At 45.4% G+C, this 27,962-nt stretch overlaps 10 protein-coding genes across 10 annotated transcripts; 4 read left to right on the forward strand and 6 right to left on the reverse strand.

The window, feature by feature from the left end:
• Window positions 1–5: 5 nt before the first annotated feature.
• Window positions 6–2,722, reverse strand: BKA55DRAFT_592498 (fungal-specific transcription factor domain-containing protein; the record flags this gene model as incomplete). The annotated part of the gene is made up of 9 exons (XM_046195403.1): window positions 6–220; window positions 276–476; window positions 528–1,000; window positions 1,064–1,204; window positions 1,306–1,498; window positions 1,549–2,043; window positions 2,100–2,353; window positions 2,431–2,531; window positions 2,582–2,722. The coding sequence occupies 9 exons, from the start codon at window positions 2,720–2,722 to the stop codon at window positions 6–8; spliced, it is 2,214 nt and encodes a 737-aa protein (XP_046050668.1).
• Window positions 2,723–3,199: 477 nt separating this feature from the next.
• On the forward strand, window positions 3,200–4,442 carry BKA55DRAFT_725226 (uncharacterized protein; the record flags this gene model as incomplete). Its single annotated transcript, XM_046201100.1, has 4 exons — window positions 3,200–3,476; window positions 3,567–3,703; window positions 3,750–4,119; window positions 4,178–4,442. The coding sequence occupies 4 exons, from the start codon at window positions 3,200–3,202 to the stop codon at window positions 4,282–4,284; spliced, it is 891 nt and encodes a 296-aa protein (XP_046050669.1). The 3' UTR covers window positions 4,285–4,442.
• Window positions 4,443–4,600: 158 nt separating this feature from the next.
• Window positions 4,601–5,389, reverse strand: BKA55DRAFT_688118 (cutinase-domain-containing protein; the record flags this gene model as incomplete). Its single annotated transcript, XM_046199169.1, has 3 exons — window positions 4,601–5,023; window positions 5,079–5,150; window positions 5,198–5,389. The coding sequence occupies 3 exons, from the start codon at window positions 5,387–5,389 to the stop codon at window positions 4,601–4,603; spliced, it is 687 nt and encodes a 228-aa protein (XP_046050670.1).
• A 1,464-nt stretch (window positions 5,390–6,853) lies between these two features.
• On the reverse strand, window positions 6,854–8,349 carry BKA55DRAFT_725228 (heterokaryon incompatibility protein-domain-containing protein; the record flags this gene model as incomplete). The annotated part of the gene is made up of 3 exons (XM_046201101.1): window positions 6,854–7,613; window positions 7,650–8,190; window positions 8,296–8,349. 3 exons carry the CDS (start codon window positions 8,347–8,349, stop codon window positions 6,868–6,870), a joined length of 1,341 nt encoding a protein of 446 aa, XP_046050671.1. The 3' UTR covers window positions 6,854–6,867.
• Window positions 8,350–8,768: 419 nt separating this feature from the next.
• Window positions 8,769–10,354, reverse strand: BKA55DRAFT_662359 (heme-containing dehydratase protein; the record flags this gene model as incomplete). Its single annotated transcript, XM_046197630.1, has 3 exons — window positions 10,159–10,354; window positions 9,741–10,116; window positions 8,769–9,224 (listed from the first exon to the last, which is right to left on the reverse strand). The coding sequence occupies exons 1-3, from the start codon at window positions 10,191–10,193 to the stop codon at window positions 8,769–8,771; spliced, it is 867 nt and encodes a 288-aa protein (XP_046050672.1). The 5' UTR covers window positions 10,194–10,354.
• Window positions 10,355–10,478: 124 nt separating this feature from the next.
• BKA55DRAFT_563425 (permease for cytosine/purines, uracil, thiamine, allantoin-domain-containing protein) lies at window positions 10,479–12,684 on the reverse strand. Its single transcript, XM_046192386.1, has one exon. It carries the CDS (start codon window positions 12,389–12,391, stop codon window positions 10,721–10,723), a length of 1,671 nt encoding a protein of 556 aa, XP_046050673.1. The 5' UTR covers window positions 12,392–12,684; the 3' UTR covers window positions 10,479–10,720.
• A 1,360-nt stretch (window positions 12,685–14,044) lies between these two features.
• BKA55DRAFT_563427 (soluble quino protein glucose/sorbosone dehydrogenase) lies at window positions 14,045–16,122 on the forward strand. Its single transcript, XM_046192387.1, has 3 exons — window positions 14,045–14,551; window positions 14,615–15,386; window positions 15,438–16,122. Exons 1-3 carry the CDS (start codon window positions 14,258–14,260, stop codon window positions 15,812–15,814), a joined length of 1,443 nt encoding a protein of 480 aa, XP_046050674.1. The 5' UTR covers window positions 14,045–14,257; the 3' UTR covers window positions 15,815–16,122.
• A 3,619-nt stretch (window positions 16,123–19,741) lies between these two features.
• On the forward strand, window positions 19,742–20,571 carry BKA55DRAFT_592504 (GPR1/FUN34/yaaH family-domain-containing protein; the record flags this gene model as incomplete). Its single annotated transcript, XM_046195404.1, has 3 exons — window positions 19,742–20,055; window positions 20,115–20,271; window positions 20,329–20,571. The coding sequence occupies 3 exons, from the start codon at window positions 19,742–19,744 to the stop codon at window positions 20,569–20,571; spliced, it is 714 nt and encodes a 237-aa protein (XP_046050675.1).
• Window positions 20,572–23,571: 3,000 nt separating this feature from the next.
• BKA55DRAFT_563430 (Alpha/Beta hydrolase protein) lies at window positions 23,572–24,646 on the forward strand. Its single transcript, XM_046192388.1, has one exon. The coding sequence runs from the start codon at window positions 23,680–23,682 to the stop codon at window positions 24,592–24,594; it is 915 nt and encodes a 304-aa protein (XP_046050676.1). The 5' UTR covers window positions 23,572–23,679; the 3' UTR covers window positions 24,595–24,646.
• Window positions 24,647–24,888: 242 nt separating this feature from the next.
• BKA55DRAFT_611275 (fungal-specific transcription factor domain-containing protein) lies at window positions 24,889–27,435 on the reverse strand. The gene is made up of 6 exons (XM_046196659.1): window positions 27,258–27,435; window positions 26,966–27,199; window positions 26,823–26,919; window positions 26,358–26,765; window positions 26,216–26,306; window positions 24,889–26,168 (listed from the first exon to the last, which is right to left on the reverse strand). Exons 1-6 carry the CDS (start codon window positions 27,345–27,347, stop codon window positions 24,995–24,997), a joined length of 2,094 nt encoding a protein of 697 aa, XP_046050677.1. The 5' UTR covers window positions 27,348–27,435; the 3' UTR covers window positions 24,889–24,994.
• Window positions 27,436–27,962: the final 527 nt, after the last annotated feature.

Here is a 27,962-nt window from a genome sequence, read left to right on the forward strand (position 1 = left end):
CGGAATTACCATTGTGTCTGTTCAAACCACCGTTGGGAATCGCTAGCAAAGAAATGACCCAGCTCAAGCTCATCGCCAAAACCGAGCGTTGATGTCTCCCATGTTGGCATAGTTGATAGCAAATCGGACTCAATGTCAAAATTAATAGCACCTCCTTCCGCCGTCAAGTACGATTCCAGAGATTCTCCGTTAGGTTCCGCCGTTTTGGTGGTGTTTGTATCTGCGAAGAAGTCAGTGAATGCGAAGGATGATAAGCAGTCGATAGGAGTACTAACCCCAAGCATTCACAATCCGGAGCAGCTGCTGGACAAATTTGACGCAGCGTAAAACAAGAGCGTTATGGTCGCTGAGTTTCAAAAGAGCTTCACAAGTCTTGCCAAGATATCGTTTAGCGCTTTCAAGGCGGCCAGCATTTCCAGCCTCGGCATCGAGCGATATCAACAGACTACCAAAGATCGCCAAAGCTGCACTGAAGGCTATTTCATGAGTCAGACCACCATAGAAAACCCTCGGGGTTGGTTACTCACCATAGTAGAGAGTGAACCACCAGGCTCCGATCAGATGGCGTCCATGATCAGGCCTCGTCAATATGGCGTAGATAATGTCTATGATGTTTTCGGCCACTTGAACGAAGACTCTGTCGAAGTTGGCATGCATACTGTTAATGGATCCCGCGTTGCGATATGGCGTTTTAGAGCCTTTAAGCAGAGTACCTAAAGACCGAATGAAAATTGGGCGATGAAGGAGCAGTTGAACGTTGAGGTATCTGAGTGTCAGAATGATTCTGAACCTTTCGCGTAATGGATCGTTGACATCCTCATCGGTATTCTGGGGCATATTATCAACAGACCGTAAAGCCATATGCTGAGGCAAACCGTTTTGCCAGTCTGATAGTTCCTGGCCGAACTGAATCATAGATGTCATTGTGGCTGTATCTGACGATTGGTCTTCACATCCAAGGTTATTGCCATAAAGAGAGCCAATTATTCTGCCCATAATTCTGTAGAGAGTTCTAGACAAGTCAGATCAGTTGTTGAAAAGTCGGGATGCAATGGCGTCTCACATAGAGGCGTTGTAGAACGCAGTGCTCATCTGATGGACTTCATCAGAAGCTGACATCGTTGTTGGTAATGCCTTCGGAAGGTCCAAGCGAATGTACTCTTCTGGTATAGCACATGGGCGCCCAAAGGTCAAGCTGAGGCTTCTGAAAGAACTTGTCAGTATGAACATGTTGAACAGCATATTATCTGCCAAATATTGCCAGTACTGCGAGGACAGCATGATCACAGGTACGAAACTACTGACCTATCAAGCAAAATGCAGCCATACCATGTGCGTTTTCGTATTTCTTGTTGGAGAGGAGTAAACTTGGACGCAATGTCTCTTGAGTGAAGTCCAATGGACATGGCAGCTTTGACAGCAAGACCATGAATGGTCCATGTGTGAACAGACTTATGCGTGCCCTGAAGATATTGGCTCGTAAGTAAGAGATATTGGACTGAAGCTTGTTAGTCCCAAGATTCGGGGCATTTGAAGGTGGCTCTCTACCTGTTTCAAGAGTAGTACCCCTAAACATCTGTGTTTGGCAAAGTTCTTGGGCCCTGCGGTAATAGACATCAGACTCCTCAAAGTGACTCTCACTTCCCGAGTCCTCCCAGCAAGAGGTACAAGTCGCCATTGCAAGAATCATATTCAGCAGGCCGAGCCAGGTACGGCGAACATTACCTCGGAAACCGCTTGCTCGGAATCGCTCATAAGTGTCGAGAAACTCTTGTTCGTGTATATACGGAAACAAGAGCCCGGTGTTGTCAAAGTAGGCACGGGTGAGACGTTGCATGACCTCATCTGGTGGTAGGAGATTGGCGCCCGCCTTATGGGACTCACTTGAGGCTGCCGTGAACGCGTTCGAATTGCTCACTAGACCACCTTCATAGGCACTGTACTCTGAAGCTGGCGTTAATGAAGTTTGGTTGCAGTGCTGTGTCCTTTTTGTATCGACGGCTCGCAGTATGTGCCGCATGAGCGCGATGTTGGACGACGGGCCTAGTAAAGTGCAAGTGTTAGAGGGACGTCGACTGGGACAACCCGTTTTGGCCTACCGAAGAAACCACAGTCTTGCTCGTCTACAAAAGAGACAGCCATGCCATCAGTCATACTTTGGCCAACACTACTCTCCCGCATCTCATCAATGTTGACCACCACGTCACCTGGTTGATGATGAAGCGGAAGCACAACATCTTGACGTGAGCTTCCCGAGTTTTTTAGTGTACTCTCAACCAAATTCAGTCTACCATTATGCTGTTCGATATTTGTTTCTAAAAGCTTGACTTTGGCCTCCAATGCAGCAAAGATACTGAGGATATCTTCAAGTCAGATAGAACATTCATGAGAGTCTAGGGTAGTGGAGAGGTGAGGATAGAGACGCCTTACTCTTTTGGGACTAGAAGATTAGCTGAGGTTTCTTGCTGTTCATATGAACAATCGAATCCAAGCTTCTCGCACGTGTCACATCTTGGTCGTAACCCATTACACTGAAGATTATGAGCCAGTTGTCCAATAAGATGCTAGATATTAATCTTACGCGTGATTTGCGGATTCTGCACGCCGAACAAGCTAAAGCGACTCGGCGTCTCTTTGGTGCGGGCTCCGACGCGTTTGCCCTTTGTGGCTGAGAAGTTCCGCTTTTGGCCGAGGCTGGTGGAGAGTCTTCTCGGGGAGACATGGTGGTTTCGTCAATGGTACGATTGGAGGTGCACAAGGAGCTTGATCGGGGCAACATTGGGATGGGCCGATTTTTGTACCCAGGTTGATAACGATTGTCTCCGCATTACCCCAGAAATATTGATTGAGGAAACTAGGGATCACGGCTCTTCCAAACTTAATTCCATCTTCGGTTTGGGCTGTGTCTGTCTAGCCAATTGGGAAGACGCTGTTTCCTCCGTCTCCATCTCGCTTCTGACGATTGCAGGGTTCGAGGTTACGCACTTCAATCCGTTACTTCAAAAGCAACTCTCTCAATTGGTTCGATCAGCTTCGCAGTATCCACTTGAGCATGCTAGCTTCAGTTTCGGGGAACCATCGGGACGGGCGGTCCAAGATGCCGAACCCTCAGGACCGACGCCAGACATATACTTGGTACGGTGAGGTTCAGTTGTCGAAAAGTTATAGCGAGAAGTAATTAATTTCATTCAGACTCGAAATGAAGGTAGCTTGGCAACGATTGATTCGATTCGTCTCAACTGACGGGCGTCTTCTGCGCGGAGAGCCCATCCTCCCGACTCCCGACTTTGATCTTGGAAACACGACTGAGGAGACGAAACTTCAAGCTCGAGTTATCGAGGGAGATGACATTTATGACACAACTGGTGTCACGCGTGTTACAGATGAAGTGGTTACGGTCAAGACCTTGCTAGGCCCGCTGGTAGCTAGCGATGTACCCATTCTCAGATGCGTGGGACTCAACTATGCTACACACAGTGAGTAATCATTATGCCAGGAACCATCTTCTCAAACAACAGCAAACACAAGGGTTACTGCGATGAGCGTATTGACGATTTGACCTATAGTTCGTGAAGCCGGACGAAAGACCCCGCCATTTCCATCCATCTTCTTCAAGCCTTCAACAACAATACATGACCACGGAATTAACGTCATAATTCCCAAAATCGCGCAGGATGACCAAGCCGACTACGAAGGAGAACTGGTATGCCAAAGACCCAACTGTTACAGACCAATACTAAGACAACTAGGTCATAATCATTGGGAAGGATGCCAAGAACGTTGGTGAGACTGAGGCTCTCGACTACGTCGCCGCTTATACAGCAGGCAACGACATTTCCTCTCGAAAATGGCAGAGAGACCCGAACCTCGCTGGTGGCGTACCGCAATGGGGATTTTCCAAGGGCTTCGATACGTTTGCGCCTCTAGGCCCCGTGCTGGTTTCAAGCTCTGTGATAACATCACCTGAGTTACTTCACTTACAGACAATCGTCGACAGTGATGTTCGACAGGACGCAAGACTCGACGATCTTGTCTTTTCTATTCCTCGTTTAATTGCACATCTCTCCTCCGGAACTACGCTGCAGAAAGGGAGTGTTATCATGACCGGTACTCCGGGAGGTGAGTCATTCTAATGCTGGATCACAATCTGAACATGAACTGACTCTTGAATGTGTAGGTGTTGGTGCTGGATTGAAGCCACCGAAATACCTTGTACCTGGAACGAAGATGGAAGTCAAGATTACTCATATCGGCACTCTCAAGAACGGCGTGGATTATGAATAGTCGAGGAACGCTTGGTACATGAAGAAATGTCATGCATGTAGCTACACATGCCATAGATCTAGAGACGTCTTACTCGTGTCACTCAGCTAGAAAGTACAGCGCATATCGAGAGGAACAAAAAGAGTTTTTGGCTTCCAAAATCCAGAGAGACTAACTGCTTGAAGGAGTAAAGAATGAAGAACAAAAGAGCGACAACAGCAACAATAACACAGTAAACAAACCATAATAAAGAGCGAAAGTTTCCGTCACTGCGCAGGGAGCCCAAGTACCCCATCCTAAGCACTGTTTCTTCGCTCCATACCAAAGCCCAACACAACTAGATAGAGGTAGCAGCAACGCGCTGGATGAGGAATTGAGGAGCAGGCCCGGAGGCATCAGATTGATAAGCCAGATGAGGAGCAGCAACAATCAGGGAGCCAGTGCAAACCAAGTCCCCAACGTTGCAGAAAACAAGGGTTCGCTCTCGTGGGTAGTTTGGAATGCGACCAAGATTCTGTAGGTTCTTGGTGTATCCGAACAGCACAGTACCGACGACCTTGTTGCGGACAGTAGTACTGAGATCCTCGATACTGGCTGCAGCAAGAGCAGCGCCTTGACTGTACCCTCCAGCAACAATCTTGGCAGAAGGGCACTTTGTGCTTGCAAGGTTGAAAAGCCCAATCATCTCTCGTATAGCTGCTGCAGAGGTTCCTCGAGGAAGGGCATTATCTCCAAGTGTTGCACGATATGCTCCACCAACCTGTAAACAGAGAAGTCAGAGTTGAACTTTGTTATTGCCAGGGGAATTTACTCACGCCCTGAATCCAGACTTTGTTGTTTCCATAGTAACTCTCAAGCACAGAGGCAACCCGGGGACCAAGTGTTCCCTATCAAATCAGTCAACTTGATCCAAATCATTAAAGACAAAACTTACCAGGTTCCCAAGCTCAGTGGAGCCACGAGCATAGATGAAAATGACGGGGGGACAAGCGGATGAAGCGCCGTTGGAAAGATCATCGCGAGTGATGCTTCCAGCTTGACGGACTTCAAGCTCAGAAGAAGGGTTGGAAGTGGGCAGAGCGACTGACGCTGCAGCGAAGAATGAGAGGATGGCGTTGAACTTCATGATTGTAATGAGGCAATGATTGGAATGAGGTGTACTTGTGACTTGCTCGGGGTTGTTGGAATGATTGAAAGGCTTGTGAGATGAAGAACTCACTTTGAAGGGACAATCGCATCTATTTATCATAATTTATCAAGTTGCCTCCCCTTTAATACAATCCTCTGCATCTATGCTCAATTCTTTCTCATCGTCTAAGAATTTCTACATCTTAGCAGCTAAACTATTGAGCCTTGTCCAAACCTCGGCTCGACTTTACAAGGAGGGGAAGCTCATACACACAAACATCTTACCTTCAGTTATCATAAGACCAGGACCCCGCACTTCACAACACCACTATCTGACTTTCCAGCGAATCACACTGAGCTATTGTCTCAGGAACTATTGCGCTAGAGTATGATTTCTCGGAGCTCGTTACTCTGCATCGTTTTAGGAAATTCTGACAACGTGTTGTTGTTTTAGCCTTTTCGGCGTCAATCTCGCGATGCGGAACTCAACCGAATAAACTCACTAGCTCTCTCTGTCAGTGTCTTTTGAATGGCGGGTTATTTTATAAGATGACGCTAATCCAGTCTGAGATTATCTTGCGAAAGCATTAAAACACCAAGATTATACCTCGGTATCCTGAGACGAAACTCAGATGTGGTCTTAGTCATCCTGGGTGGCCGCTTTTATGGCCCTCATCACCCCCCTGCTCAGCTTCGGCTCAGTCTTTCATCAGCTCCCCTCTGCTCTTCCAGGAAATCATAGTAACCTCAAATGGGAGACATCCCGAGGCCTCCTTTTAGGGTCGGGGCTCTAAACTTTAGCCTTCCCGAGCGCCAGTCCTTGGACGAGTATATAACTGAGTTCTTTTCTGCCTAAACGACCTCTCCCTTAACGGCGAATATATCATAACGGCACCTAGACATTTACGTTTTTAGTGTCTCCTAAATGTATCGTCTTTTAACCTGGAGTCTTTTAGGAGTCGTGTACTGGGATATCGTATATGCTAAGGTATAAAATGTGCTAGAATACTATATGTTCTAGAACACTACATACTATACTAATATTTTTAACAGGACATCATATGCTATCCTAGAGTTTAGTCTATGACATTACGTCCTATACTAATGATTAAGCTAGGGGACAGCGGTTAAGTCTTTTTTATTATTATTTTACTATATTATTTTATATTAATAGAGTTATTTAAACTGCTCTAGCTGTAGTAGTAAGATAAATGATTAACTACTATATCAATAAAGAGCAAAATATTTCCAGATGCTTGGGTACCTTATTCCTTCTCCGTCCATTAAGACGTGAACATAGCATTCGCCCCTGAAAAGGTGGTGCATCTCTCCTTTTTGCCGCAGAATAAACGGTACATATCTACCGTGAAGGAGGCAGATCTGGTCTCCTATAATTGCATCAAACCTAGCGAGTCCCATATAGCCTTTTTCCGAAACAAAAAACCGCCGACTATGAATTGCTATCCGAATGAGTGACTACGAATCGAACGACCCTTCTAAGCTTCCCGCTTCATCTTGAACCGGCCATTTTGCTTGACCCCCTCTAACACAGCGCCCCTCCGACACGCTAACGTCTGCTACGATAGTGCGAAGGAAAGCTTCCCGAATCGACTCGCCTGTAAAATAGGTGCTTCCAAACTTGGTTTCGACCCAGAGGTACCAAGACTTGATTGTCGTAAGCTGTGCCGAAGAAGCTTCGGGGCTGATAAATAATATCCTATCAAAAGTAAAGCCACGGACAAATAATGTGCCAAGACCCCCAGTAAAGTGAACCGATGGAGGGAATGACCCAGTTGCGTTATACACCCTTTCAGATTGGTCGACGCCTGGCTTTTGGTAATTTTCAAACGGCGTTGTTTCCAGCATCATGGTCCAATCAGGAACCCAAGAAGGCAGGACGCTTTTGGGGATAAGATCAGGGGTGATGAGTTTGAACGATGACCAAGAGTGAATAGTTCGAACCGCGACTTGGCAGTGTCCTAGAATGCCTAGAGTTCGTTCTGACAGAATGAAGAGATACGCAAATTTGCTGTAAGCCTGATCAACGGAGATCGAATAATCTGGAGTCGCTGCTTCTTTTCCCCTCCCGGTAACTAACGCTGATAGAGCGAAGATTTTGTCGCGCGGGTCAGATGCTTCACACGTACGGAAAGTGTCCAGCATGTCCAGCAGGCATGGGCGATATTTTGACTGCCCTCGCTGCTCCCTGAGCTGGTCTAACGCTATGACCCTTTGCAGCTACCGAGTGTCTAGAATACCATGACCTCGCAAAGAGAGTCGTACGACGTAATATACCAGGCAATTGATGGTCGCCACAAATGCTGTGAAATCGGTTACATCTCTGCCACACCTAACAAAGGTTTCATTGTCGCATGTTGCTTCTTGGATGATCCAGGCTCGGCTCCACCAAGGTCGTTGGAGTAGCCGATTTATCGCTCGCAAGGCTCTATCGTCAAAAGCTTGCGCCATCGCAAGATAGTCTTCTCGTAGCCGAGGAGCCCTAGAAGCCAAGCGGCGATCGATACCATGGATAAAGTTCATCGCGTAACAGCTGTCCTCGGCTTCCTCTCCAAGCCAAATAATAACCTTCTTCGATTTGTTGTAGATTTCTGTCATCCGGGGTACTTGGGTAGCTTTCTCGTCAAGGTCCTGCTGGTTTATGCATATTGCATCGGCCCAGATTACGACAACCTGACATTCGTCTCGCAAGTGACGCAAAGCAATCGCAAGATTTTTGGTGACGGAGAAGGGATGCTCGTTTAATTCGATCGTCGAAAGATTGCATGGATCTCCCCACGTCTAAGAAAGACACGTAAATGTTGGCTCATGGGCTAAAGAGACCGTCTCAAGGCGGAATTTGACCGTGCTTGACTGCGGACCTGGCAAAATTGACACAATCCGCACCTCTGGTTGGCTTGGGCCTAAAGCCCTCTCATACATGTACGTCGGCTTAGCCATTTGCACAAACCGCGAGCTACCGCTGAGCTTAGGCTAGGGAGGTCGGAGCTTGGGACATGTTTGGGGTCCCCAAAACCGCTCCAGATTCGTGTCGGGATTTTAGGACCTTTAAATACGTCGCACCTCATATGAGATAGGTACTAGCCTAAAATCTGGGCTAGTACGTGATCTCCTAGTGTATGCTCCATCCTAACTTATTCTATTTCAGGCTGTTTGATATCCTAGGACGTTCCACCCCAGTCCAGCAGATATTTATTCTTATGTAAAGCTGATCTAGTATCTTGCCTTTATTTCTAATTATCTACTATTATTTATGCCTTTTTACAAATATCTAATTAAATAAAAAATCTCCAAAAAAGCACTTTATTATCTTAATTAAGTATATTAGGCTTATTTCTAATATCTACCTTTATCCCTAATTACCTACTATTATTTTGGCCTTTACTATCACCCATCTCTCCACCAGGCCCATAAATCTCCATCCACCGCTTTCCAAGCTTGACGTGGCCTTTGTGAATTCTGCCGACCCGGTCAAACTTGCTCATGTCCTGCCAGTAAAACATCTCGATCTTCCTGTTATGGTTCAAGTTGATTGGGGTCCCAGTTTTGAACGTTCCATAGTCTGAGACATGACCCATCCGCACATCGAAGAGTCCGTTGGCAGTGGTATCCTCTACTAGGTAGCGCATCCAGCCAGTAACTAGCGCGTCGAACTCTTCGAACCACAAGGCCTTCTCTTCAGCAGACATGCCCGCATGGTCTTGGCCTTCGACTAGAAAGCAGATGTTGTCCGGTAGGTTGGTGACAGTTGTTCTACCAGGACGAATAGTTGTTGTCTCTGGCACTCGTGGAGGCATCTCCTCCAACGAAGAGGCCTGATAGCTCGTCGAGGTGACTGGCTGAACTGGACCTTGAGGGGGTGAGACTTGGGATTCGTTTATGGCTTTTGCATTGTTTGCCGGGTTGATAGGTCTTAATGTCGTTAGTACCTTAGGCTGTTTAGATTCTTTGGTAGGTTCTGCCTTGATAGTACTGGCAGGTGGTGCTGATGGCAATGGCTAGATATTAAGAAATTAATACCTAGGTTCTTAAGGTAGTTCTATAACCTGTAGCTTAGGTAACTCCCTCTTAATGCCCCTAATTATTCTTTAAAGTTCCTGACTCTTATCTCTAGATTCAGGATTATCTGCATCCTCGTCTTCACAGACTTTAACTATGCCGCAGCCTTGCCTATTAAGCAGTTTCTTACCATTAATATTAATAGCATCCTTAGAATCTTCCCCAGGCTTATCCTCAAATTCGCTGCCACTCCCGGAATCTATCTCATCATCATCTTTAATGGGCTCAGGTTCTGTCTTTTGCTTTTCGAAGCGAGCGAGTGCCGCCGCCGCCAACGTGTCACCCAAACTCATGTCCGGTATACGATGCCGAACGCAGCCCCAATATCCGATCTTGTCACCAAATGGCTCCATCTCTCCAACACCATTCATTCCGTTTTTCAACTCAGCAGTGCACATGTTTTGCACTCGATTGGCAGTAGCTGTAAGGATCTCTCTCCACATGCCTGCGTCTGCTGGGAATTCATCCCAAAACTCTTTCACAACAGGCGATGACCACCACTTTGCATGGGATTCTGGCCACCAATAAGAGAGCCAGATCTGGGTGCTCATCTCATTAGCACCTGGGACTGTGATGCGATCAAGGTGAACCTGTCCAGTGATGAGCTTGTCGAACTTTTGAATGAGATCCAGCTGCCGGCCGCTTGGGCTTTGGTCATGTTATTGAATGCCATATATCCCGTGGATAAACTTGTCTCCAGGTTGGAATTTGGCTCGGTAAAACATGCTGATGAGATTTAAAAATCAAGGAGTTTCCTGAAGTGGTACTCAGAGAGCGAGGTGCCTTCGTACAAGGTAAAGGAAATTGACTTTGATCAGAACAGCGATGGAACATCTATTTGTATTTATAGCACAGAGGTAGGACGAATGGCTTATGCAAGGTCACTTTACACCTAGCTACACTCTCATATCATCTTCCTTTAACTGCGCTCCAATAGAATCAAGTCAGGCATGCAGGGAGAGAATAAAACCCCGCGATCGCAAATTATTGGACTCTGGTAGTTGGGTTGGGGCTAAACTACCAATTAGGCGCGACCTCCAATTGGCTGGTCCCAGCGGAATGGGTTATATCAGCTAACCACGCTACGGAGATTGGGTTGTTGACTTTGAACAAGGCTGACATCTCTAGCACCGAGTATCGCGATAATGATCCAGGGGGTAACATCTCATCAAGACCAGTATCTTTGCGCAAATCAATAGCAAGTCAAGCAGAGAGGACACATGTCAGTCCCTTTTAAGGTGAGAACTTTAATCTACTTGCCGAAGTACTTTAGTTCCAAATACCGAGCAACTGGGTACACGATCGCGGTGACCACAAAGGTTAACTCATTTGCAACATCGCCTCCGTATGTTCCAATCAACTTGCCAAGTGGTCCGGTGAACCAGGTCTCAACCATTCCCATGCACCACGCAACAACACCCAAAAGAAAGGCAACGGAGGCAGCGATGCCATGTGGCAGCCTCTTCCGTTCGTTCCAGCCCTCAAGATCGTAGTTGGCGAAGTCACGCTTGCGGAAGATGGTGTGTTCCTCGAAAAGGATGACGAAGTAGCTGGTGCACCAATAACCCAGGAGGCTCAGGAAGTCCTGCAAATATGTGTTGAGTTTTTGACGACCAACGATAGCCAGAACTATGACAATTACGAAATTACCAAGTGTCCAGACAAACCGAGGAACTTTGGCACACGGGGTGGCCATCTGTTGGAATGAAATGGCCGATGAGTAGAGGGACATGATGTTGGTGTTGATGCCGCTGAAGGATAGCAGAACGAGAAGCAACTTGGCGAAGCCTCGAGGATGCAGCATGTCTCTGATGAGGAAGCCAAGACCCTGGTGAGGGTCTATGTATGCGGCCTTCCAGGCGTCGACATTGTTGAGCGCACTGGCAACCGTAGCTCCTGCAGTCATGCCGATCGCTGTAGGGATACCAATACCGGCAGTAGTCAAGAGCCAAACTTTCAGCCTTGATGTGTTGGCTGGGTAGTGCGCATAGTAGTCTGAAGCCATAGTCGCCCACGATGCGGAGCTGCCGTAAACGATGGCAATCAGAGAAAGCACGTTGCCCGAGAGATCTATGCCTGAACTAGAGGCAGGGGTCTTGCTATCAGCGTACGGTCCCACCATGCCGAAGATGATCATGAACACGATGAAGTAAATGCACCAGGCATAGCGCTCGTAGATCAGGATGTATTTGAGACCCAAAAAGCTGATGGCGAGCGAAACCAGGGCGATGATGATAACGCCGACAACGAGAGATATGTGGCCGTCCGCGACAGCGGTAAGGGCCAGGCCACCACTGATGGTGGCAACAGAAGCCCAACCCAGCTGTTCAATACCGTTGAGGAACGCAATGATCTTGTTGGGATACCAACCGAAGCTGTAACGGGAGACGGAAACCTGACGTAGGCCGGTTGCCGCACCAAAGGTAGCGCAGTACGAGGACACCGAACCACCAAGGATAGAGGCAAAGACGTAAATGAGCAGACTCTGCTTCAAGCTCAGGCCGAACTCCCAACCCAGGAACCCAGTGGCGAAACAGCTTATGCCCATAGTACCCGAGGCCCAAATCAGGGCCATGTTGAGCTCCTCGTGCCATGGTACAGGTCGTTTGTCCTTTTCTGTTTTGCGTACGATGGCCTCAGACTCGACCCCTAGAGCCTTGTCCATGCGAGCCTCGAAGCGGCGGAGGCTTGCTAAGACGCCGGGTTTGTAGTCAGATGATGAAGTGAAGTCTTCGACCGCCGGAATGTCGCCGCTGCCTGACTCGAGGGACAGCTCGTGGTCCCCGCCCTTGAGCTTCTCATTGTAAGCTGCCATGTCTGCCTGAGTCCTTGGCTTTGTAGGAATCCGGATTGACCAGAGATGGGCGACAGCTGGAGACGTGGATGAGGTGAAAGGACACAGGCCACAAGGTAAAATGGACATCGAGAGACGCAAAGCGAACAGGCTCTAATACTGTATTTCTAGATCCTGGGAACCCCACATTGGTTCGCATAATTGAAGATTTGACTGATAGCAGTTGCCGCTTCTCCCGTGCCCACCTAGTTATCGCACTCGTTTGTGGGGTACGATACCACTGGCCTTGTTTCCATTCCCATTTTGCTGTCACATCGTGCCTGTTATTGGTCGTTGTCAGACCTCCAAGCGACGATAAGCGTTACTTATCAGTGCTATACCAGGATGTTGTGTGCGATGCGCGTGCAACGCGCGAGTATTGTGTGCGCAGTATGTGCGAGATGCTGTACACGCTATAACTCAGGAACGTCGGCATTGGCTGCAGCCACTCAGTGCCTGCCAGATCCATCGCCCGATGGGGCTACTTATCAATGACCCGCCCAGAATCCGGCTACCACGGCATCGGAATAGGTGCCGTGGGGAACCAGACAAGGGACTTTTTTTCCTGCTTCCTGATGCGGGATGGTTTCACTCCACCTGGAAGCTGAAACAAACTTCCGTATTATTTTGTTTATGGCCAGTTCGGCCAGCAATTTGAGTTATTCGAGACTAAGGGTCAAATGGCGGAGATGGCCGCCAAAGTCTAGAATCACCCTGGAGTACTGTATCAACTGACTAGAAACCTGTCAGATCAATTTACAAAAACCAGCTAGTCTGTAGATGTAATATGCCTAGCTTAAACCCATCAGCGTTACTTAATCATTCTGTTTATACATTATCTATTAGCCCCCCCTCGTTTGCAGGGCATCGTAAACTCTCCAATTCCAGGGCGTTTGCGAACCAGAACTCGATAAGCTGATATGTAAAGCACAGATCTGTAGGCCCTACCTTTCTCGAAAGTTCTGAGAAGATCACAATCTCATTATTCCTCGAGCTCGGGATTGTAGGGTTTACACCCCCCCCCCCCTCTTGATTTCAATTACTTGTTGCTGTAATGGATTGCCTGAACGTCTCCAGAAGCCGCCAGTATGGAAGCGGGTTCAGGCGAGGCTACAGACGCCTGCACTCATGATTTTCTTGGCATAATTTCTTGAGCCTGCTGGAGGGAAGAGGGAGATTCGACTTTTTTTGTAACGTAGTGACCACATTCCGCTCATTGGTGCATTCCTGACACCGGCAAACCAGTTTAAAATTAGACGGACTATCAAGAGATAAGTTATAGCCATCTTAAATGGCCTAGTTTTGTCCCCTAGCCTTCATCTGTTTAAACACTTCAAGGAAGTATCTTTAACCTGCAAGTGATTTATTTATGTACTTGCAGCCACAAATGTCAACTTACATCCAAGACATTATACCGCACTTTCGGACTACTTGTAACGTATGTATGCTGAGGGGTTCTGGTACAATCATGCATGTTAAATTAAGAGTCTGCAAAATTAGTACTTATACTATAGATATGTTAAACAGAAAGTCTTTTCGGCATAGCGCATGTTTTCATGGCCGCATCCCCAGATGATGCCTTCCAGAGGGGACTTGCCGTTGGCTTCCCCCAACTATTTGATGTAGAGGATCTAGGGTAAGTTAGTTGGCAGCAGTTGCCAGGATCGGCCTGCTTTAGCCTAAAATTTCTGGGCCCCTGTCTTCTGTCTCATTGGATGATGAAGTCATGCAACTTTCTTGGCCAAGGTCGTTAATGACCGCTTCCGACTTTAGTCATTTGTTCCAACTATTTCCTCCATCATCCTGTTTAATCCTCATTTATACTTCACGCTTTTCAATACCCATACCCGGGGTATATATATAGTCCTATCAACATCCCCATAGTTCGGTTACATCCATCAACCCTGGTCTAATCCACCTTTTGATCCCGACGTCGTTCATACCCCGCGTTTTGCGATGGCGTCCATCCTCCTCCTCGTCACCATAACGCTCCTTATCGTCATCGCTTCAGGCCAACAATGTAACTTCAAGACCCTCAAAACCTCTTATCCTGCACCCGTTACCGAAGACAACTGGAGCTACGGTATTATTGCCAATGAGCTCAGACGACCTCGAGGTATTTTATTCGATAGCGAGGGTGCTCTCATTGTTATAGACCCTGGAAATGGTATAATCCATTTCGAACTCGATGATGAAGGAGGAACCTGCTTGCAAGTCAGAAAGAAGACCACTCTGCTAAAGAAGGATAATGTAAGCTACTCAGATCCTGGACCTTCCATCTCTTGACCTCAACTAAGTAATATACTGTACTAGCTAAACCATGGCATCGCCCTCTCCAAAGATGGACGTACACTCTACGCTTCTACATCCGATGAGGTCTTTGCCTGGCCCTATGACCCGTCTAAAGTGACCCTCAGAAACTCTTCCGTCCAGACTCTAGTCTCCAATATGACTAATGGCGGTCACACCTCACGAACCCTGCTTATCTCGCAGAAACATCCAGATATGCTGCTCGTGTCCCGCGGCAGCGATGGGAATGATGACGCAGGGGCTGAAGATCGTGACTCTGGGCGCTCTCAGATTCGCGCCTTTAACATCTCGTCTTTCAGCAGCAATTCCGATAGAAAACCTTACGATTACCTCGATGGCGTGATTATCGGTTGGGGTCTGCGCAATTCTGTCGGCGTAGCAGAGCATCCTGAGACAGGCGGCATTTTCAGCGTTGAGAATTCCGCTGATAATCTACATCGTGACGGCAAAGATATCCACGAGGACAACCCAGGCGAGGAGATGAACTTCCACGGCTATCTTAACGGCTCTGATGATCAGGGTGGTAACTACGGCTACCCTCTTTGCTATACACTCTGGTCTACAAATGACTTCCCTAGTCTCGGCGACCTCAAAATAGGCGATCAATTCCCAGCTGATCGTCAGGCTGACGGTGATAAAGCTACCGCCCTTACTGACGCGGAATGCAAATCCGACTATATTGCCCCAGTACTTGCATTCCAAGCCCATACCGCGCCTCTAGACCTGAAGTTCAACGAGAATGGCACAAGAGCCTATATATCTTTCCACGGAAGCTGTAAGCTCCCCTTGCCTGACCCCTGACCCAGTCCACTTCTGAAACCCTTAGGGAACCGTAATCCGCCAGTGGGCTACAAAGTCTCGTACGTAGATTTCCAAAACGGCCGCCCTGCATCTTCTTCACGAAGTACAAACGCCACTACACCCATCATCTATAACAAAGATCTCTCAAAATGTCCGGATGACTGCTTCCGCCCCGTTGGTCTGGCATGGGACTCTAAAGGCCGGCTGTGGTTCAGTTCCGACAAGACGGGCGAGGTCTTTGTGTTGAGCCAGGAGAGCGGATCAGGTTCGAGTGGAGGGAATGGATCTGAATCCGGCGCTGGCAATGACGATGATGATAACGATTCCGCCTCTCTACAGCCTGGATCGGCTGCTTTCATTATAACTCTTGCCGCTTTGATTATAGGAGGCTTACTTGCGTGATACTTCTAAGCGAAGGGTTTTCTTGAATTGCAAATTGATAATGGCTGAATTAGATTAAACATGTGTATACAATAGGGTTCTACGTTCTGATTATTTGTCTGATGTTTGACGCAAAAGCCTCTTATTGGTCTCGAACCAGGTTTACGTCTCATTCGAACTCAATGATAATCTCAGGGGCGCCCTCAAATTCAGCAGGCATCGTATAGACCAAACTCTAATAATTGTAGTTATATACGGATAATCACACTATGATTGCCATAGCGGGCTACTATCATGATAACGAATCATCGAAGCCAACCAAAGAAAGGTACACTAGTGTCTATGTGATTGAACAGCAGGCCTGTGCCGGATACTTGTCCTGGAACAATTCCCTCGGATACCGAGACTACACTATTGAACTGCTAACTGATGTCCGCTGTCTGCCGCAGCCCTTCGACATTGGTCACTGGCGCACCACGTCGATTGGAAACTTCGCCCTTGCAACTATCAACGCCTCTATATTCGATGACTTTAAGAACTTCACCAACGTGGACAAGCTATGGGAACTGACAAGAAATACTATTCTACCAACCACGGACATCACGTTCCCTCAGCTTCAGGATGAGTGGCCTAATGTCCATAATAGCCCTGTACATCCAGATTGCAGGTTTTCTATGATGACCCGAAATTCAAACTCGTTGAGACTGGGTTTGGGATAAATGGAGTCAAGGAGATGATGCCTGCAGATGATAGTAAGTTTTGGGATGGGCAGATTGTCGTGGTGGGATTGATTCAAGGTGCAGGGACCGGAATGACAGGGTCAGGAATTGCATTACAGGCATTCGTAATGCTGGTTTGTTGTATCAGCATGTTTATTCTGCTCTGGAAACCACTACCTCTCTTGGGCGAGTGGCCTGGGCAGTGGCTTTTGTTGGCAAGTGGCCTAGATAGGCGCATTGTAGCCGGAAACCTAAAAGGCGTATCGGCGGGAGGAGGCAGAGCGAGTGGTGATACAACGGTGTGGCTTGTTTCTTCTGATCCCGACAGTCAGGAGAGTGGTAGGGAACAATCAAGAGGCGAGGAGGGCCAGGCAATCATTCGTCTGATTCATAAATAAGAAAGATAGATTTTTATTATAATATAAATATTATTTTAAAATAGTGTATGCCCATAGTAGTATATAAAGTGAGGGCAAGGCTGTATAATAAAGATAAAATAATATAAGGGTTTTTAACTTTAATATAATATAAGATAGAATATATTATATTAATAATGTATATTTATTATAATAACTTTATCTTGAATGAAATTCTTTCTTTTTACTAATTGGCATTTAAACTTCTATAAAATTATATATAAAATTATTAAAATTTACAATAACTAGTAAAGTAGGGTTATCTTATATCTTTATATTATTTTATATTTATAAAAGCTATATCTAACTATTATACTATAAGGTAAAAGATTAGCTAATAACTATTATTATAATAATTATATTAGTATATATAACTACTTATAAGAGCTTATAATAAACTAAATTATAATAATACTTTTTATGCCTAACTAAGTAAGCTTAGTTATAATAAAATAAGTTTTAAATAGGTAAACTTATTTATAATTAAATATATAAACTTTTATAAGATAGAAGCAAGGTCTCTTTCTAATTATATCTATAAATATAGCAATATATAAGGGCTAAGAATAGGAAGTGCCAGGTATTAATAGGTTTTATTTAATCCTTTAATAAAGAATAAGTTAAGTAGTAATATAATATACTAGGCACTAGGTATAAATTAGTCAAGCTCTACTAAGCTAAAGTTAAGACTTTTATCTAATTTTAAATCACTTACTATAACCTTAAGTATAATATAATAACCCTCTAGCAAGTCCTGACTAAGCCAGATAGTGCTATAACCACTATAACCAAGCTTATAAATAATTTAATATTAATCTAATTAACTAAGTATATCTCTAATATAGACTGGATAATAGCCACCTTCTTGGTATTCCTCTAGGGGTTCCAGGCCCTTATTTAAGCCTCGGAGGAATGTCCCCTGTGGAGTTGCTAGAGCATGGACGAGATCACTAGAGTAGTTAAGCGTAATATCATCGCGCATAGAATAATGGCCATAGGGTCCCTGTGAGCTCATGGTAAGAGTAGGGGTAACGGAAGTAGGTGTGACTCGCTGGGGGAGAACTTTTTCTATGTGGTGGTATGCTTGAGGAACACTACCAACATGGGTTTGCGAGGGATGAAAGTCAAATCCCAGTATCGTCTGACACAAAATAAAGATTACCCCTCATTTACGCTCAGATCCTATTGGCTATTAGAGTGAGTGGTATATTATTTAGTCTACTAGTGAAGAAACATCAAAACTGATCTCAAAGGTTGCTCAATATCTTCTTAGTTGCTGCTTCGCCAGCAATCCAAAAGCATACTTGTTAAATCATTAAGCCACCATGTAGCCGCCATTAACTGGCAATGTAACACCGGTGACCCACCTCGACTGTTCGTTTGCGAGAAAAATGGCAGCTTTAGCAACATCTGCGGTCATGCCTAGCGTCCCCTAAGGATGTTAAGCAACAGTAGCGGCGCCCCTTCGAGAATTACTCGACCTATCTTAGTCTGAATGACTTGAAAAGGAATTGCAAATTAGTGGAGTAAGGTCATGGATATAGGAATAATAGTGTAAGGAGGTGGTCTTAAAACTTAAAGCCGGGAAAGATAGTATTGACGTAGATCTTAGAGGGAGCATCCTCACAAGTAATATACTTTATTATTTAAATAACTACAGCTTAAGTAGCGCAGTAGGAAACTATAAAGTAATGCCGTTAGTCAGCACGGTAGCACTTTGCCAAATTGTTAGACTGACTATGCTTAACTTCTGGCTTTAAGCTATAGATAAACGCGATATTAATAATCCATCCCCGTTCTCCTATCGACCATAGTATCTGGCAAAGAGATTATCGGATGGCATATTTGCAGCCTAGGAATACCGACCTAGTATTGATGACCTAGGTAGTATTAAAAGTTAAATTTTCCGTATCGGCAATGTAATGCCATAATCTTATATGGGCAATACTCATCGCCTTATAGTTATTTATTGAACTTGGATATTTAGCATAAAGCTTTAAAGAAGTAACTTAGTTTGAATTTCCGTAATTAAAGCAATTAATACTACATATAGAGGCCTCAGTGTTAGATGCGTGACGTGAGATAGATCTTAAATCACAACTCTAGGGTATTCTAGCTATTTAACGATGTTAGTGCATCGGCGAGCGGCGGGCTGCGGCGCTTTTGGCTGGATTTTGCCAGGTACTACGGGCTGCACTTCCTCAACTAGTTAGCTCAGATTCGTAGGGTGTCCAAAACGAATAGACAGCTACACCGTAGAAGGAAGCCCAATTCAAGTAATAAAGGTAGACCGTGCAAGCGTTGAGAGTATACAGGGCAGAATTTCTTAAAATCCGTGGTATGACTAGGTCAGTAAATAAAACCTTTAATTGATAGATTTGCTTTGTTTTTGAGATCAAAACTTCGACTCTCCGCAAGTCACACCGTTGATGTTCGCGTTACGTACTAAAAAAGCTACACTAGCTACAATATCGATTTGCCTAGCGGGGACTTTCTATAGATATGCATGCTCTTGGCGATGGCGATATGCTTGGCAATCCGATTAAGCTCAGAAACACAAATAGTGGGCAGATTGCAGTTAATTTCGAACCTCGCCCTTGCCTTCTATTGGCCTAGACATCAAAAACTAAGACGTAAATTTTTTCTTTACTCCGGAGACCCACTGCATCCACTACCTCCACTGAAAAGAGAAACAAGCTTCGGCGAGATCCCCTTTCTTCTTACCTTAACTTTTATCTTTACTGCGATCTCTGAATCTCTTTTTATTTCTTTACGACAAAATCTTAGTCTCGTTGTCTGAGAAAACACGAAAAATGTCGCCCGCACGAACCGAAGTGGACCGATCGAGTGGAGACAAAGAGGCAGCTTTCTGGTCCGCACAGGAGGATGGCTCTGAGACAAAGCCTTATGGCGCAGCCACAGCCCAACAAGAAGCTGCTCGACAAAAGGATATTGAATTTCGCCAGAAATTTGGTGATGCTGGTCCCCTTGGTCTCTCTGGATTTGCCTTCGCGACGTTTTTAACAGCCTTGGTCAATCTCAATGTTCACGGCGTGACTGTTCCCAATATTGTCATTGGACCAGCTCTGGCTTATGGAGGCCTCGCTCAATTACTTTCTGGCATGTGGTGAGTGGTTGTTCATTTAATTCAGCATGTTTACAGGTGGATGCTCATGCTTTGATTAGGGATATCGCCAATGGCAATACAGTCAGCGCCACTATTGCCTGCTCGTATGGCTGTTTCTGGATCTCTTTTGCCATTAGTATGATCCCCAGCTTCCACGTCAGGGATGCTTACCCCAGCCTTGCCGACTACAACCACGCCAACGGACTATTTCTTATGGTAGGTCACCGCTACATTTACCTACTCCCAGAGCAATCCAAAACTCACATTCTGTAGGGATTCTTCATCTTCTCAGTGGCCATAACTCTGTGCTCTATGAAGTCGAATGTCTTTTCTCTGGCGCTTTGCCTTCTTGTCAATTGCACCTGGCTCTTCCTCGGGGTGGCTAACCTCTGCACTGAAGAGTCGGGAGCTCCTAATAACGTGCTCCTCAAGTGCGGCGGTGTGACTGGCTTGTTGGTTTCATTCACGGCGTGGTATCTTATGTATGAAGGTCTGGCAAACAGACAGAACAGGTAAGTCTACGCATGAGTATGTGAGAATTGCACTGACAGGTCGGGTTAGCTTTGTTCTGCCACCGAATCCTGATCTTCCATGGAATCTAAGCCGAAGGTCGTAGAAGGGGTCAATGGTACTGATATAAAATAACTATTAATATTCAGATTAGCGAATATATTTAACACTATACTGGAAATGACTGTTAGGATATGCTTTACACATAGAAGACCTAAATCCTACTTCTCAGCCACTGGGGCTCTTAAGCATTACTAATCTATAGCAGCTTTACATCCTATAGCCACATGCCTCCATCACGTCGTTACAGTTCCACATTCATCATGTGGCAAATTACCATGAGCCTGAAATAAAGAGGAAATAATAGATTTGATACTAGCCGAATAGACTGTATTCAAAGTAGAGACAACTCTGAAGCGTATATAGATTATGCCAAACGGTAACTCAATATGCGTGGAATGAGTCGAGGAAGGCTTCACGAGCCGAGGTTGGAATGTAGCTGTAGGTGCTTCTCAGCCGCAGCCGCACTCTCCGCAGCCCTTCTTCTTCTTAGAGCAATACGCCTGGTTGTTGTTATACGACCATTTACAATCTTGCCGCCTTCTACAAGGGGTCTATCCTCCATTTCCTGATTCATACTTAAGCCAGCACCACGGCTTTCTCTCAGCAAATAGTTTAACGGACCACCGCAGTTCCTCCAGCACTAGCCATCGGTGCATCCGTAGTCGTAATCGAGATCATGGCCTCTGCCTTTGCCCAGCGGGCACACAACTTGGTTGGGTCCCGACGAGAGAGACCCTCCAGGCTCGTATCCCCATTTAAAGATTACCAAGCGTACCAATCGGTAGAGTACCATCAGTAGCTTCACTAACTTTGCCGCCACCATGATGCTCTCATGCCGAAGCTGATGTGATTATCTGTGCATTTGACAGAGCTTGTCCGCAAACAGCCGGTAGTTCCCTTGGCCAGATCATTGCATGGTGGCAAGCTTATGTTGGTCTCACTTCACAGATTGATCATGTGCTCATACTGCTCTGCCTATCGGCTATGTTAATACTTTTTGATTGGTATTCTTTGAAAAATCCTGTCTGCGCGAAAGCCCATCTGCCTATACGGCCATTACCCCTACGATATTGAAAAGAACCTTAGATACAACGCCTGGCTTACAACCCCAACCCCAATAACTAATTATTCCTCATCATAGATACAAAGGTTTAGCTTAGTTAGCAGTACCTATCTTTTAATCACTATCTAGAGTATTATTATTTTTATATTTATTTTAAAATATATCGCAGCAGCAGTGTAACTTGTGACAAATCCGAGATTCGGCGGACTTTTGGCATCTTTTCGGCCCTTGGAACCCATTTTTTACTAATACAGCCAAGGATGCAGACGCCACTTAACGAATGCCGCAGAGACTAGTTATGTAAATCCAATCGCAAACCAGAAAGTCTAACTACAATCACGTGCCAAAAGTCTGGAATCACCCCGATGCTACCCCGCTTTCAACACAGCGTAACAGAACTATTACGACTTCTTCAATCAGCAATTAAATAATGAAAAATGACTTCAGGAAATCGGTCTTTTGGTACTGAGATAAGCAGAAATCGTGAATTTAATCATGAATTTACTCCGGAGCAAAGAGCAGCTATAATGGCAGAGCTACGCGCCGGTAAATCTCAGAGGGAAGTTGCAGATAACTTCTCAACGACCCAAGGGACTATCTCAAAGACCAAAAGACGATGGGAACAACACCACAGCTTGGCCTCACAGCCACGAAAAGGGCGTCCAAAGAAACTCACGCCTCTGCAGATTATCAGGATTAATTCGTATATTAATCGGCATCGCGAAATCAGCTGGAATGACATTCTATATAAACTGGAATTAGATGTCTCTATACGCACTCTCAAGAGACGTTTACAGAGCCATTGGCATCGCAAATGGCAGTCAAAAAGACGAATTAGACTATCAGAAGAAGACGCAAAAGAGCGGCTTGAACACTGTACATTTTGGCTCCGTCATCTCGACGATTACATACGTATAAGTCGGTCAAAAATGAAGCTATTCCAACTGACCTTTCTATATAGATTTGCTATAGTAACGAAGTCACTGTACAGAACGCCCCGAACAACCCCAACGGCTGGGTCTTTTGCCGGCCTGATAAGAAATACCGTAATGACCTTATTAATGTTCAGTCTCATAGAAAAGCTCGTCAGTCGATTATGTTCTAGGCAGGAATCTCTGGAAGGAAAAGGACATATATTATCCCTATAATGAGGGATAAGACGTCTGAAAAAGGAGGTTATTCTAGCTGGTCTTATCGCAAAGCCCTAACGGAAGGTCTTCTTCCTTTTCTCAATGAATTTGGCGATTTTCAACAAGATAACGCTCGTATACACATCGCCAAAGCTACAAGGGATTGGTTGCTTTTACACGGGCTTATTCCAATTAAATGGCCTGCGCATTCCCCTGATTTAAATCCAATTAAACACATCTGGAAGGCTTTAAAGGCCAAATTACAAAGAATTCATCCTGAATTTATCAGACTAGGCAAAAGCGAAGCTCACAGGAAGTTGCTGATTAAATGGATCCAAGAAGCGTGGGAAGCGTTACCTGACCGACTGATTTTGAAGCTAACGACTTCAGCTGCTAACAGACTTCGAGCTTATAAGCGGGCGCAGGGTTGGTATACAAAATATTAATCTACAGACTTAGGGCTATTTAATGATATCTAAATGAAGCTATTCTGATAATTAATTCCTGTTCAATTGCAGAGTGAAGTAATATGTTGAAATTGGTGGTGTTGTTGGTGGAGCGGGGTGATTCCAGACTTTTGGCCATTAATTTTACTTTACAGAATTTTCGGGTGGTGTTGCTTATCTCCGCACTTGCCGAAAACGGTTATTATGATATTATACTTTAAGTGCTTAGCGTTGTTCTCCATCCCGATCACTCAGGTAGATACCGACAAGAGTCGGCCGAAAACGTCTCTTAGAAGAGTATAAAAGGGATACTACTAACCAGTTTCAAGTAATCCCGTAACTCTATGAAATCTCAACTATACAGTGCAACAGACTCTAAACAAACAATTTTGTGTTCTAATTCTTTTTGAAGATGTCGTCGACCGAAGCTTTAAACAAATTCGTCGAGGGCTACGCCCAGCTCTTCAAAACTGGGCAGCGCTCCCCTATTCTCCGCCGCCCGGACGAGTACGGTATGGAATACGAGGACATTTTCTTTCCGTCTCTCGATGGAACCGTTATACAAGGATGGTTCATCCCTGCATTAAATTCACAGAAGCTCATTATCGCCAACCACCCAATGACTTGCAACCGATATGGGTTTCCTGGCCATCTGGAGGGATATGGTGGTTTTGGCGGTTTTGAGGTCAATTTTCTTCCTGACTATAAGAACTTACATGATGCCGGTTACAACATCATTTGTTACGACCTTCGCAACCATGGCATCAGTGCTAGTGGTTCCGGCGGCTTGTGCGGCGCTTTGGGATATTATGAAGCCCGCGATGTTGTTGGGTCTATAAAATATGCCCTGTCTCGCCCTGAAACCAAAAACAACAGTATTGGTCTTCTCAGCCGCTGCTTGGGCGGAAACGCCACCATCCACGCAATGACGCACTTCCCTGAGTACTTCAAGACCATCAAGGCCATGATTCTTCTCCAAGCTGTCTCTGGGCACGCCTTTGTCGAGAAGGGTGCTATCAACTCCGGCCTCGATAAGGAGGCCACTGTCGCCGCATTTGATAAGCGCATCCATGAACTTACTGGTTTCTGGTTGGCGGAACTGACTCCGCTGCCTTTGGCAAAGAATGTAACAGTTCCGACCCTTTTCGCTCAGGTTCGCAGAGATACTTTGATCGATACCTCTGATAGCCAACAAATCTTCGATGCACTTGGAAGTAAGGAAAAGAAAATGGTCTGGATTGAGGATACTGACAGGCGCTTTGATGGTTATAATTATTTTGCAAAGGAGCCAATTGAGATGCTTAACTGGTTTAAGCTGTATATCTAGGCGCTATTCAATTCTTACTAGGCTTCAATTATAAATAATAAATACCTTGGTGCAAAGATCGACGCTTTACTATTTAGCTTTATGCTATTGTACTATTTAAGAAGCTGCATTAGGCTTACAGGTATCTTTCAGCTGTTATTTTATCCTTAAAAATAGTAAAGAAAGAAATCATATAAATATTACATACATCCTCTGCATGATGCGACAAATCCTGCTAAAGTCTCTAACCTACTTACGTTGCCGAAGCCCTTTAACCTTTTCAAGGTTCACAGTTCTAAATGCCTATCGGCCTTAAGTTATCTTGGCATATCTTAGGTTCGCATTAAGTCAAATTTACCAAACGAATTATATTACTATGCGTATTTTAACCACTACTTGAACCTGAATTCTTCACCAAATATCATGGGTTTGAGTGGTCGATAAGGCCTAAATCCAGATCTTGCCATCTCCATAATTCGGCCAGATTTCCGAGTTCCTCCTCAGATATAGATGCAAACATAGCTTGCTCTACACTCCCATCATCAAGGTCCGATAATGACTGAATGTTCTTACTCATACTGGACTGGACCATGGGTGGTTGACCGACTATAGATGCTTCATGAACTGAATGTGTGCCATGAGAGGGGTGGTAGCGTTGAGAGCCATGATTCGGTTGAGCTAGTGGATCAGGTCCAGGACCGACATTTGATAGTCGAGCGACTGAGGCTGTATAATCTTCATTGTGAGAGCCAACAGCAGGGCTTTGGCTGTAGCAGGTGGGGATGGTGCTTGGTGCGGCACATATATCCGGAAGCAGCGATGTGGATTTAGAAACAGTGTATTTCAGGCACTTGCGTGGTGGTTCAGTGACTTCTGGATTCATAGAGACCTTCCCCCGAACCTTGAGGCGTAGTCGATGGAGGATTTTATAGTAAAGTTGAAAGTTTGGAGCAATTGTCCTTAAATGCTTAATCATGTCCACAGCCATGTCAAATGAGTCGAGCATTTCTTGACGCTTGGGGACTGAGCCATCTTCGTCGTGGGCTAGAATGCTCGAATATAAAGCAGATGTGTCAAAAATAGAAAATATGACGAAGTGGAACTTAGCATCACGAGGCCAAACGTGGTTGAAGAACCCGCGAAGAACAGCCATCAATTTCAAAGCGTAGTCGATGCCGTCTGTTCTTATTTGGACCTCAGTTTTGGATGCGGTTTTCGTATCGATGGATGTGGCTAAACGAACACGGAATGGATCCAGAATCATGGAATATCCCATAGTGTGAATGTAATGGCGGTGGAGCGGAATCCATGGGCAAAGAGTGTCCTGGCTATAATCCGGATTATCGAGGTCAAATATCGGTGGAAACTTCATCATCCAGTCTTCCAACATTTTCTGATACTCTTGAATGTCGACAGACTCAACAACATTTCTGGTAGGCCCAAACCGGTTAAAAAGCTTTCGAATAAGCTCGGACTGTAATTTCAGGTGTAGCAGTGGTGATGGAGTGGTGCCTTCGAGGGTCAGCTCGGGCAGACCGACTTTGCAACAGGTTCGATCTATCATCAGAGGTCTCGAAAGCAGTGCAGACATTTGCCTATTACTTGTTAAATATGTTGACTATATAACCAACAGAGTACCCACCAATCCCATGTGTCAAGCACACACCAAACTCGTCGGTACATTTCGCGTTCGAAGTCAGAGATGTCGAGCGTGGATGCTTCTTGATGGATGCCTGCGAAAATACATTAGAGCTGTCAGGTGGTTGCGTGAATTTGAACCCTACCAATCTCCTGGGCTTCCCGAATAGCGGCGGATAAGCTATACCAACACTCCGTGAACCGAGCTTCCGACTTGTACCAGTAACATGAGTGTAGCAAGTATTGCACACTATGTAAATGACTCCTTCCAGGTGGAATGATGCTGTAAAGCTCGCGAGAAACTCGGTGGTACCGTTCGGTGAGTGTTTGCGTCTTCTCACCCAGTTCATGCTCAAGCTTTCCTTGTAACTCGGTACTTAGATATTGAGCAGAGCACGCACAAATGACAGTGAGAAGACATGTCCATTGTAACTTAATGGGGTCTCCTGAGATTCGATCGGTCCACCAGTCCCGGTAATCATCCAGGAAGGACGAGGGGTAGATGATGTAATAGTGAAAGTTGACGTTGTCGAAAAAGTTTTTGACAAGGGAGTCTGAACGTGAGATTTAAAAGCCGTCAGATGATATTCGGGCAGTCTCCAGAAACTTACCCATGAATGATCGGGTAGGAAGTACATCGAGAACGTGTCGTAATTGTGGGCATGAATTAGGATCGATGCGAAGTTGACTCGGCGGAATCCTCTCTTTCTGATCTAGTATTAGTCGCTCTCTTTTTTCCTTTCATCTAGCATACCTTCGCTTGAATACAGATCCTAGAGAAAAAAGATTCTGAAGCATACCCCAAAACTTGAAGCACTTGTGCCTCATCTATTTCATCACCAGACTCGTCTTCCATCGTTTCCTTGTGAATTCCAGTATCAATCGGGCGCTTCTTTTGACCTGGACTCTGGCGTTCAAGGGACCTGAACTGACATTTGTTCGCTACACTCCGTTTTTGGCAGTTATTACAGGGCCAATTACGGTCGCACTGGTGTTGAAATTAGCCACGCGGCCAATTGATAGAGGCTGGACTGTTAGGTACTTGCCTTTTGCTTACGACGCGCACACTCTGTACAGGCAGTGCGGCCGGAATTGGCTTTTCCTGTAACAACATCTTCGTCTACACTTGAAGTCATGCCCAATAATGACGTGATGATTAATTGTGACTAAGGTCGTAAAATGGGGGAAAGTATAGGAGACAGCGGGGTGAGATTGAAATAGTAGTGAGTTAAGTTTGACGTTTTAGTTATCTAGACAGCTATGCATAGTTAACGAGGTCCGGCGAATAGCCGGAGCATGCCGAATTAACATTAATCCGCAGTGCTTCTATCAGGTAATGTTAATAATAATAGCAAGCATTGCCGGTTTTCTCTCTTTAACTATAACTTATGTTTATATAATTAAATTAATAATAATAATATATGTATTTTAATACTACTTTCTTACTATTTTCTGTTGTCCGTTGAACCCGACTGAAGCCATCTCGCTGGCATAAACTCCCTTCGAATGCCTCATTGCTTCCTCCAGCATGGAAAGGATGCATGAATCATGAGCTCATACGTCACGCACAGGCGAGGCAGACTTTGGGGAAGCCGATGCAGGGAGACGTGGGAGCTGCGGTCATAACAATGAGAGAAAAAAGCGACCCAAGACTAGGTTGTAGGTATCAACTTGAATCGAGACCGCCCAGCTGGTCAGTTTTCCGCTTGATAGAGACCTGATCCTACTCCGGAACTGTTTCATGAGTCCTT

The sequence above is a fragment of the Fusarium redolens genome, assembly GCF_020744475.1.
Source record: "Fusarium redolens strain MPI-CAGE-AT-0023 chromosome Unknown BKA55scaffold_6, whole genome shotgun sequence".
NCBI classification, from domain to species: Eukaryota; Fungi; Ascomycota; class Sordariomycetes; order Hypocreales; family Nectriaceae; genus Fusarium; species Fusarium redolens.

Excerpts from the sequence above, each read along its gene's own strand:
- BKA55DRAFT_563427 (XM_046192387.1), top strand. The coding sequence starts at position 14,258 with ATGGCGTCCATCCTCCTCCTCGTCACCATAACGCTCCTTATCGTCATC. Across the intron at positions 14,552-14,614 it reads CTCTGCTAAAGAAGGATAAT|CTAAACCATGGCATCGCCCT; the intron begins GTAAGCTACTCA and ends ATACTGTACTAG. Across the intron at positions 15,387-15,437 it reads TATATCTTTCCACGGAAGCT|GGAACCGTAATCCGCCAGTG; the intron begins GTAAGCTCCCCT and ends TGAAACCCTTAG.
- BKA55DRAFT_563430 (XM_046192388.1), top strand. The coding sequence starts at position 23,680 with ATGTCGTCGACCGAAGCTTTAAACAAATTCGTCGAGGGCTACGCCCAG.
- BKA55DRAFT_611275 (XM_046196659.1), bottom strand. The coding sequence starts at position 27,347 with ATGACTTCAAGTGTAGACGAAGATGTTGTTACAGGAAAAGCCAATTCC. Across the intron at positions 27,200-27,257 it reads GTGCGCGTCGTAAGCAAAAG|TGCGACCGTAATTGGCCCTG; the intron begins GCAAGTACCTAA and ends TTTCAACACCAG. Across the intron at positions 26,920-26,965 it reads GGATCTGTATTCAAGCGAAG|AAAGAGAGGATTCCGCCGAG; the intron begins GTATGCTAGATG and ends ATACTAGATCAG.
- BKA55DRAFT_563425 (XM_046192386.1), bottom strand. The coding sequence starts at position 12,391 with ATGTCCATTTTACCTTGTGGCCTGTGTCCTTTCACCTCATCCACGTCT.